General features: G+C 40.6%; 1 protein-coding gene across 2 annotated transcripts; it reads right to left on the reverse strand.

The window, feature by feature from the left end:
• Positions 1 to 1,260: 1,260 nt before the first annotated feature.
• Positions 1,261 to 9,959, reverse strand: rnaseh2a (ribonuclease H2, subunit A). Of its 2 annotated transcripts, none has more exons than XM_080759478.1 (9): positions 9,922 to 9,959; positions 8,690 to 8,837; positions 7,291 to 7,362; positions 6,892 to 7,018; positions 6,123 to 6,210; positions 5,018 to 5,155; positions 3,237 to 3,324; positions 2,439 to 2,562; positions 1,261 to 1,962 (listed from the first exon to the last, which is right to left on the reverse strand). In XM_080759478.1, exons 2-9 carry the CDS (start codon positions 8,814 to 8,816, stop codon positions 1,806 to 1,808), a joined length of 921 nt encoding a protein of 306 aa, XP_080615604.1. In that variant the 5' UTR covers positions 8,817 to 8,837; positions 9,922 to 9,959; the 3' UTR covers positions 1,261 to 1,805. The 2 variants fall into 2 exon arrangements, with proteins under 2 accessions (XP_080615604.1, XP_080615603.1); XM_080759477.1 differs by having other exon boundaries at positions 8,690 to 8,866.
• Positions 9,960 to 11,301: the final 1,342 nt, after the last annotated feature.

Consider the following 11,301-nt stretch of genomic DNA (forward strand, 5'->3'; position numbering starts at 1 on the left):
ATCCACAGATGCGATTCTATCGCATTTTAGATTCAACCAGGGAGCTCCTTTACCAAGATTTAATTTTTCTATCCCACGATTTTCGTAACCCATTTTGTTCACCCACTGTCAAATGTATAGTGAAATTTTCGGGGCGATATACTCCGCCTGTCAACCTGGGTAGAGCAACAGGCTGACCTCATCCTTCCTTCAATGCATGAGGAGTCCAGGCCGCTTCTTTTCACCTGACAGGGGGAGATTCCCCGTTTGGACGTAGCAACGTGGAAGGAACACGTTATTCCAACCAGTTCCTTTCCGCCCCGGCCGGCCAGGAGAAGGCAGTTTAGAGACCAAGATTACTGCATGTTTTTTGTGAGGGTACCTACCCAAGACATTCTTGATCACCACTATATGATTTCATTGTACAAAATGTGAGGGTCAATATGCGCTAACAATAATAATCAATTACACTTGTGTGAAGTGAGAGGCGCCCACTGTGGCTGCCACATGACATCACTGATTAGAATAGATCCCGAGCAAACATTAAAAGTCCATAGACTTGGCAGGGGTCCTGGGTTTTTTTAGGTGCCGTTTGTTAAGCAAAGAAAGCCAGACGTTGGAGGGGCTAGCGTCCTTCAAAAAAGGTTGAAGAGGGAATATTGGTAAAGTAAGATGGATCTATGTTTACATCGGATGTTAGACGTGTTGCTAACTTGCTATAACAACGAAGGGCAATGGAAGTTCTGAGAAACAACTGTTTGGCAACCAAATGACGTTTGCAAAGAAGTGCTTTGTTGGATCATGTAGATTAGCCCTGGAGTCAACGGGAGACATGTTTTTGTTGTAAGTGTGTTGTTTCACCCACATTAAATTATATTTGTTGAAAAAGGGCAATGTGTTTCATAGTTGATACGAAAAGGGGCAATATATTGATAGTTGATACTAACACTGTCACTATCACATCACGTCTACTTCAAACTGATCTATAAAGACAATAGAGAATCTTTTACATATGACGTAAGTTTTCCCTTCAATATCAATGGCGTTTAATGTTTTGACGTTTAATTTACGTCATATTTAGCGGAATTATCAGCTCTTATCACCATACATCATCATGAATCATCTCATACTGGCCAATCAAAAAGAATGCCTGTTGCCTGTGATTTCTGATTTGCTTGTTTACATAGGACGTAATTTTCCCTTCAATGTCAATGGTGTTTAATGTTTTGATGTTTAATTTACGTCATATAAGGGGCTAGCGCTCCTTAAAAAAAAGCTCAATGATTAACAATTACCCAGTAAGGAAGTGATTGTTCCTAGCCTGGCTTTGCCAGACACTGACATCACTCACGTCTCCTCCCAGCTATGAGGAAGCTAGAGTCCATCCACGTTATCAGTATATGGCCACAGTCAGACTAGATTGTTCCATGTACATTATCCAATATATCTTTAGTATCCAAGGAAAGACAATGCCATTTCAGTGCCTGTGTGACAAATATTCATTGTACACTTTGCATCGACAACTTTCATGTTATAAATGGGACCCAATAAATGTCTGTGAAATATTGTCAAGTGGAACGTTTCATACAAATGAGTGTAATCTTCCATCTGGCCACTGGAGGACAGCGTTGGTATTCTAAACACCGCCATCACCACCACCACAATCAGTTCACACATGAACTGTCTGTTTCCAATTGAAAACAAGTACTATAAAGTCAGAGACAGAAAAATGTAGTGCGTGTAGTCTGTAGAGTGTAGAAAGAATAGGGGACCAGAAATATTGGAGAGAGTGTGAGTGTGTGTGTGTGTGTGTGTTTGTTTGTTTTTCACAGTGTGTCCAGGCTCACTAGCTTCTTGTCGGTGAAGAAGCGGTGAGTCTTGTGGTTCTGAGCGTTACCTCCTGCCGAACGGCTGAAATAGGACAGCATGGACGTGTTGTTCTGAAGCGCCGCTGCCTTCTCCCCGCCCTCCTCGTCATCGTCCCTGAGGACAAACATTGCAAAACAAGACCCATTTTTAGGATGGTGTTACACACATCGCAGGGTCAGTTTGTTTCACACAGACCGCGTTCATTTTGTGGTTAAATCACTTTTGTCAAGGTTAAATCACTATATTCCGATAGTAATAATTGCTATGGAGTTGACTTGAACAACCTAAATTAATATTTAATCACATTAATTTATTTATGGTTTTTTTTTTGGCTTTTACAAACTGCCCACAAACATGGATTGCTTTTCATTATTTAATGCTAAATAAATAGAGGTCATTTGGTGAAAGATAGTAGCCAATGCTCATTTAAAAACAGTCAAAAGGCTAATATATGCACTGGGGCATAGAAAAGTTATCTTTTACAGAACCTTTTCAGTGGTATTCGTTCTTCTCATATGAAATTATTCACTCCCCCCACACACACACACACACACACACACACACACACACACACACACAGTTTCCTTTACCAATGGACGGTGACAGCCTTGCCGTCCAGCAGGGTCTGCGCTGTACTCCAGCTGAAGCGAACAAACTGCGGGTACCCAAACACTGGGTCCAAGTACTTCAGCAGCCATGCTTTAGTCTTGGGGTCTGGAAATGAAGATACAGGTCAAGTCGGTGTATGTGTATCACTATACTCACGACTCCATGATGTAACATGAAGGATAGGGACGTACATGTCGTGTTGTGTATGCATATCAGATACAGGTGCATGATGGTATTCCTGCTGGGCATTGCTGCCTGACGCACCTCACTGAACACCTTTGTGGGCCTAAACGGGTTATCAGCTGGGGACCACCATTCATCAACGTTTCGCTCCTTTAACCCCAGTACGTCTCATGGTGGCGGAGCGGTGGCAGGGATCTCTCCCTGCCACCCCCTGCTGATGCCCTAGGTGTTTGTGTACTGTACTGTTATGTGTTATGCATTGTGATGTATTTTAAAGTGTTGTTCCATTCAGTGTGAGAGGACCTCAGTGGAAATAAGTCTTCGGACTTGACTGTGAAATCCTTGAATCGCTGATTATAATGTCATGTTATAAAATCAAACATTATCTTTTTCATTGTCATTTAGGGTCTTCCTTGAGTCACAAGAAAAAAGGTGGAATATTCGGTCATGCTTTTAAATTTCCATTTTATATATATATACTTTTTTAATTTTAAAACAACACAGGTTCTTACTCAAGAGGACAGACAAACTTCGATTTACTCTACATGAGAGAAATTGGGAGCACTAGTAGATTATTTTGCTTTATCCTTCATTACCTCCGGGATACCCCGAGCCATAGTCTGTTGCGATCTCGCCAAGATCTTCAGGAAAATTCCAGCGTTTTACTGCATGATCCCTGGCCACCTGAGGAACAGGGCACAACATCAGAGAACATATTAATTTAATTTGAACCAACCTCAAATTTCAGTTTTCCGTGGCAGCCATGGTGGCTCCACAATCATCTTCTGTGACATCTGGCAAATAGTGACTTGGAATTCCATGTCAGCTGGATTTTAAATTGCTTGGCATCCGACCACTGCAAAATTAGCCACTTAAACCCTATTTGACCCCAAAAGAGGGACAGTTTGAAAGTGGTTAAGGGAGAAATTCTTTTAAATGTCATATTCAATGACAATTTGCCATAATTCACAATTCATGAAAAGATGGGTGACATGATAATCACAACACATCCTGTGACTAGACAAAATGTATATCTAGTGTACTGTATATTATAGTGACTATAGCCACAGATTAAAGCAAAATAAAATCTCATCTCATGGCCAAGTCCTATAGAGCGTCACAGTCCTGCCCACTTTCAGAACGACGAGGGCACCAGGAAATAATTCCCAATAGACGTTTCAAAAAGTATTTATTTAAAAGACCTTTAAAGCCTCGGACAAAGCCAACTCGGCAGGTGACAACGCATGACAATAAACACACTTTTATGGGCCGAACAAATAATTAGAAAGAAGAAAAACAAAAAAAAAGTGTTGTACCCTGCCCTTTTTGTCTTCTAAATCCTAAAAGTTTTAGAAGACTTTTTTTTTTTTAAAGAATCTGCCTCAGTCCTAAATGGGTTAAAGAATAATAACCTTGGTAGAGAAAAGTCATTGTGAACACGCCTACAAGGACAGGTGCGTCGGGGCCGGCAAACAAATGCGAATCATGGTAACAGACTGGCGTGTGCCTCTGATTGGTCCTCGCCTCTCCGAGTTCCTCTATATAGCCGTTACCGGTTACTGTAACCAGATACCTGATGAAGGTCGTTTAGACCGAAACGTCGGCACTCAGCTGAATAAACTGCTGCTCTATAAGTGAAGACAGAATAATAACCGAAAGTAGTCTAACTACAAGCTACAAGGTCTGCGCGATGCATTGTGAGCTTGTAGATCTAGGCTAATATTTGCTCGTGGAGCAAATCCACGACTATAGCATCTAGTCAAATAATTATACAACTTAAAACAAAAAGGTAAAGTGCTCTAGGACCACAAATCAAGTCACAGTACTGTAGTATTGTAGTGAAACTATGGAAAACGTCTGTTACTTCTATAGCATCCTGCTTAGCAACGGGGCGGCGGTGGCTCAGGGGTAGAGTGGCAGGATGGGAACCGCAAGGTTGCTAGTTCGAACCCGGGCTCCCCCGGAGTTAGTGTCGAAGTGCAAGACACTTGAGCAAGACACTGAAAGCCTAATTGCTCCTGATGTGCAGGTTGGTGCCTTGCATAGTTTCCTTCGGTCATTGGTTTGAATGGGTGAATGTAATGCACAATCTATATCAATGTAAGGCGCCTTGGATAAAAGGCGCTATATAAATATACCATTTACCATCCTAGAACCATTCATACGTTGGCAAAGTGTGCCATCTATCATAAACCACTGAAAAGACCACATGACGGAGATTTCCGTCATTGGCGGTGAAGCATTGGATTAGACTTGACAGAGATCTCCATCAACGGCAGGGAATGTGTTAGAGTCTAAGCAAACAGAACACAGACAAAGCGTAATTAAAAAGAATGAGAGAGCATTGTAAAAGTATATATAGAGTATTTTGACCAACCTTGGCACAGATACTGGCAGCACTGACAATAGGGAAGAGGGAGTCAGCTTTTGGCCTGACTGTCATCTCAATACCAGGGAACCGCTGGGAAAGCTTATCCTGGTACTTCTCTGCTGGGCCCACTGTATCCACAAACACCTGCACAGAACCACAAGGGAGTAAACATGGAAGTAAAGTAGTATGACGTTCAGGATATGAGCGATTCTGTAAGTTTTGCGCTCAAATTAATTGTGAACAGTGACTTCTGACAGTGACAATTCAAAGTAATTTATTGTTCAACTAAGTGCTAAATAGCATAAAGGGAATCTACCAATCTGCATAACAGGAACAAGGACAACGGATGCAGAAGGAGGAGAGGACACTGGAGCAGCACGGATATTTAAGCCTTTGATTAGGTGCTAATATAGGAGAAAATTACTAACGTTTCGACCTTGCGGTCTTCATCAGTCATGACTCTGATAAAAGGCTTAAATGTCTGTGCTGCTCCAGTGTCCTCTCCTTCTGCAAAAATAGCATCGTTTGTTCAATAACAGGTCTCCTCGTCTTTCTAATTTTGTAGTAAACAGAAATTATATATTTTCAGATAAAAATCATGCAATCATGAGAGAGATCTCTTATAGGATACATACAGGTCAGGATAGATAGATTAAACAAAAATAAATGAGCAGACGCAATTGGAAATTTAATCATATCCTTACAATTCTTCCTTGTATAAAATGATGAAAACTCTCATCTGTCAGCCAGCATGCATTTTTATCCTCAGTATGTTCACTGTGTTGACCAATGGATCTGAACTTGCGTGTGTGTGTGTGTTAACAGTGACACTTGGTGGTGTGTTAGGCTGCGCAACAGTGACACTTGGTGGTAAAAATATGCTATTTCCATGCTCAGACGCAGGGACACACATAGCTGTCTATAGGAATGGCTAGGACCACTCAAAGATTAACTAGCAATAACTAGCAACGATTATTGATTGCTATCAGACTAGAGCTTTTTGTTTTAACCAAAGAAATTCACAGCACTTTGATTTGAGCAAGTGGTGGTGTATTTGCACTTTTATACAGCATTAGTGAATGAAATAAATTCTTCTTCTTTGTCTTATTACCTCTGTGAGCTGTACTCCACAGTCCAACGCATGCTGCACCAAACCAATAGCTGCATCATGTGATAAGGCATTCAGGTTGTATTTTGTCCTGTGGAAAGAAAAGCAGACATTTTTACCTCTGCATGCCATGGACAGTCTGTATATTCACTCACCATGAGGAAAAGAAGTAAAGAGTTCTACCAGTCGTCTCTTTATGAGGACAAAACTCAAATTCGGATATGTGTGGGGTTTGAGGTTATGGTTGGTTAAAGCTGGGCCAGGAAATTAAGTAAAAAGAAAAAGGCATTTTTAATGGAAAATCACACCTGTGTGAACTGAGCGGTGCAACTATACATTTGTTGTTACTTACTGTACTGTGCGCTGTACTGTATTGTACTGTGCTCTGTACTGTACTTTGATTATTTTTGGATAAAAACCTTAGAGAAATGACAGAGTTACCATGTGGGGGTCTCCCCGGAACATCCAGACCCCCAAGAACACGTCCAGGGGGTCGGTCCGTTTCCGGCGAGCCTTCCCTTGTCCGAAACGGTCGAGAAATGACAGAGTTACCATGTGGGGAACATCCAGACCGTTGCGTTCCCGTGAGTTACCATGTTGCAGCAGAGACAGACACTACAGTACGTAGTTACGTACATATGTCGTGGACATGGGGACACACATAGCTGCGTAATGGAGCGGAAGCACCGTTCAAAGATCTATTTTCATGTAACCACAAAGATAGTAAGGGGTGTGTGTGTGTGTGTGTGTGTGTGTGTGTGTGTGTGTGTACCTCTGTAACATGCTGGTAGAGATGGTATTGGGTGAAATAATCTGAATGGCCCAGCCCACATAGCTTTTGGCTTCATTTAGTTTATCAAAAAGATTCTCTCGTTCTGCTTCTGTCAGAGTCTTTGAATCTGAAAGAAGCCAAGAAAAACATCCATTTGTTTAGGAAACATATTATGTAATGCAGCCATGCTCTATTCAGAATTATTTCTGCTGTGATTAAAGACCTTTAATGAATTGCTATGTACATAGTAGATCCTACCATATCCATGATTAAACACATCCAGAAATGGAATTATAAGCCGGTCTCATTTATACTTTGTTGTATGGTTGTTTTTCAAGCGAAAACGGTTGTGCAGTAAAAATGTGGCTTCAATGTTGATAAGGCCTAGAAGAGGATTACCTGCCACCTTCAGGCCTTTCATATCCTCCTTTCTGGATACTGGACAGAAACATATTCCATATACCATGGGTCCTGCAAAATAAACCAACACGACTATTAGAATGTGTCCAACATTTCATGCCAGAACATTGAGGCTGGTTTAACCACTTGGACCCCCAACAAACACTGCCTATAAGACTTACAGCATAATGCTGTAAGTCTTCACTTACAGCAGTATTCTTTTTATTGAGTCGAAGGTCTGAACAACCGAAACGAAACGTTGCTCAAAAAAAGAATGCTGTAAGTGAAGACAGTGTGTGGGATCCCTTTTTTTTCAACTTCTCCAGTTCCAGTTATGAGACGCACCTGTCCTATGTATGTGTGCATAAGGACACTAGAGTAACACACCTGTCCTGTGTATGTGTGCATAAGGACACTAGAGTAACACACCTGTCCTATGTATGTGTGCATAAGGACACTAGCGTAACACTAACACTAAGTTGCTAAAATTAGGGATGCACCGAAAGGGAAATCCTTGGCCGAAACCGACTACCGAATATAGGAAACAGTTGGCCGAATGTGATTAATATTATCTTATTATCTATTGTCTTTTTTCCTACCATTGCTGTCCCTTAAAGCTACCTGATTTATGGCAAAAAGAAATGGTTATAATAAATAATAATCACTATTATGGGTCCATACTTTTTTTTATGGATTATTTGCGTACACTATTCGGTGATATATTTTCTGCCTATTCGGGCCGAAACCGAATAGGCCGAAATGCATTTTTAGCCATTTTCTGCAGCCGAATATTCTGTGAATCACAAGCTAAAATACTTTGTCTTACTATAATTACTAAAATTACTAGGTTAGGTTTCTTGTTTAGGTTTATTCTAAGTGGGAAACAAAGAACCTTTTTTGCATGGTGGGGAACATAGAACCTGGGGAACATAGGTACGCTCCCAAGTGGCAGGTAGAGCAGACGGATGGGAACCGTGAGGTTCACAGTACAGTCCAGCACTCCCCCAGAGTTAGTGTGGAAGTGTCCTTGAGCAAGACTCCGAACCCCTAGTTGCTCCCAGTGGTTGCCAGTGCAACCATTGGTGTGTCAAAGCAGGAAGTGAGGACGCTGGCATTCGTTGACTGTTCGCCGCTTCATCTCCCAATGTATGGGCCATTGTAAAGCACTTTGAGTAAGCACTCTGTGCATAGAAAAGCGCTATAAAAATGCAATCCATTGTAAGATAAACTTTATTGCACAGAAACACCATCAACACAATTTTGGGGTGGGCATCTGTCTATTGACCGAAACATTGCCTAAATAAAGTTGTCCTTATTGTGCAAGTGTAATGTGCATTATAGAATGAATTGGTATTTGAAAAAGTGAGTGTGGGAAATGCATCTGAATGTTCATACACACCCAGCACAGGCCCTCTGCCCGCCTCATCAATGCCCAAACAGCAATCTTCTGTCTTGCAGATGTCTGGGATTTCTGAAGCCAGACGACAGCTAACGGAGTTATCTGCCTCAAAGTCACCGAGATCCATCACTGCTGCTCTGGGTCAACACTGAAAGGAAACATATACAGACAAAAGACCTAGAAGTTACTACTAAAGCAGGAGTGGGCCTGATTATTTGCGTTTGTTCCATTTTGTATCTTCATGTCCCCTTGCTTTGTGTCTGTCTTAGCTAGTTCTCTGACTATATTATGTGAGGAATTTGATTGATTGATTGATTGAATAGAGGGTATGCACGTGACATCATCATCGTACCCGGAAGTCATGCAAGAACGCCTACGGAGTGTCAAAATACTACTTTCTGGCCTCGACAGCCCATACATCCACACAGAAAAGTCCTATCTGATTGTATTAAATGACTATAAACAACATTAAATTCACTTTGTCACTCACTTTGCCACTCGACCTGCCATTCACTTTACGCATGCGCATACCCTCTATACTTTATTAACAGACCGGTACAGGCCGGAAGCCAGGTAGCCTAAGATTTAGACTCGGAGTCGTAGATGTATTTTATCAATTCTGACATTGCTATAGCCTGGAGTACAGTACAATGAATACAAGGTCTGCTAAACCAGAAAAGCCTTTCGGCTTGTTTCCATTGGTGTCCTCACGTACTCAACAATTCATTGAAATCAAATATACTATACACAATATACAATCTATGAAAAAACATAAACATTTTTGATTGATTGAAGTATTTATCAACAGTTTGCAGAATGGGTACTATTCACAGGAAAGCACAACTCAATAGAAAGATACTGTGGACGACACGACACACTGATATAGCATTACACTTGACTTGTTTACAACAGGGTCCACCATTTTCAATTCATCGAACAACCTGGAGCCATGCAGTTCCGAACTCAGTCTCAACTCAGTCTGAAAAATGTAAATAAGTGCCAATTAAATAACGTTTAACTTACTTATACTAAATTAACTACAGAAGTAAAGTGACCATTAACCTGCGCTGTTAAGTTTGCAGTATGTTAATTAACAATAACGCAGGCAGCTTGTATACCGGTAACTTGTTTAGGTTACATTATTGTCATTGCTTAATAAGCGTCGTTTTGACTCGTTTATTAAATGAATGATAACATAATGATAAAACAGAAAGCCAGTCATTCATTCTCACCTCTCAAATGATAAAATATGTCTCAAGTTGTGTGTTGTTCCGCCTGTGTGTTCACTGGGTTCGCTGTTCATTTGGCGCCCTTGGGATGACGTAGAATACCAATGTCTGCTGGGAAACGTAGTTGAAACGTAGTCGAATCGAGTTATATATTTCTGTACTGTGGCGTCTGGCAGACGGACGCTACAGTACAGAAATATATAACTCGATTGTCGATTCGCCGTTTGCAGCTATTTTTTTAGAAAGAAAGAAAGAAAGAAAGAAAGAAACTCTTCTGTCCTACCATTATTAGTTCATTCAAGAAAGAAAGAAAGAAAGAAAGAAAGAAAGAAAGAAAGAAAGAAAGAAAGAAAGAAAGAAAGAAAGAAAGAAAGAATGAAAGAAACTCTTCTATCCCATTATTCGTTCATTAATTAATTCATTCATTCATTCATTCATTTATTTCCATTTTCTCTTCTAAAGGTTTTGTGTTTTGTGGAAGAAAAAAAGGACCCAAACCGATTTTTTTTTATCGGTTATTAATTATCCTTTTCTATAGGTATAGGCCTATATAGGCTAGTTCAAGTGGCTGTTCAGTTCAAGGATCTCCACATCTCTCCAGCTCTTTAGTAAACACAGACAGAATCAGCTTCAATTTAAAATGTGTGTGCTCAATTGTTTTTGTTTTCACCACTATCCTGCAGGGTGCTCTCTCCTGATTGGATGAAATTGGTATCCTGACCTGAAAATGTATTTTCTGAGAAAATCTAGAGTGCTAGACTGTCTAGCACTAGCAATGTTTATAGAGATATTTAACACTTATTTTAACAAAAATAAAATTGACACATATGCACTTAAAAGATTATGTCAACATAATCAACTATACCTACAAAGATAATTAGAATTTTACAGTTGAAAAGAAATAATCTTGTCAATAAAAATGCTTGTCTTCCCGTATGTTAAATAATACTACCCTAAGAAAATATTAGGTGTTTATAGGTTAGGCTAGCAGAGCCAAATATAGGACTGTATGACTCCCATGGGAGCAAATGTGTACACATGCACACACACACACACACACACACACACACACACACACACACACACACACACACACACACACACACACACACACACACACACACACACACATGGACACACAATCACATGTATGCACACATGACGCAGGCACACACACTCTTTCAGAATGCAATTTTATTAATGTATATATTCTGAAACGTTGGTTCTCAACGTGCATGTGGTCATTGAGAGGTTATGGCCTGGGCCTGTAATTCTGAGAGTGTACAAATGGACCCAAACATGGTGTAGATTAGGGTTCCAGAGAATAGAAAAAAACATATCAAATGGGGGTCCACCACGACCTAATGCATGTCAAACTGGGGG

The sequence above is a fragment of the Protomyctophum bolini genome (assembly GCF_963924005.1).
Source record: "Protomyctophum bolini genome assembly, chromosome: 3".
Classification (NCBI taxonomy): Eukaryota; Metazoa; Chordata; class Actinopteri; order Myctophiformes; family Myctophidae; genus Protomyctophum; species Protomyctophum bolini.

Bases quoted from the DNA above. Each gene is read 5' to 3' on its own strand.
- rnaseh2a (XM_080759478.1), bottom strand. From the start codon at position 8,816: ATGGATCTCGGTGACTTTGAGGCAGATAACTCCGTTAGCTGTCGTCTG. The intron at 5,156-6,122 runs GTAATAAGACAA...GGTTCTGTGCAG, and splicing joins GTGGAGTACAGCTCACAGAG to GTGTTTGTGGATACAGTGGG. The intron at 1,963-2,438 runs GTAAAGGAAACT...GTTTGTCCTCAG, and splicing joins AAGGCTGTCACCGTCCATTG to GGACGATGACGAGGAGGGCG.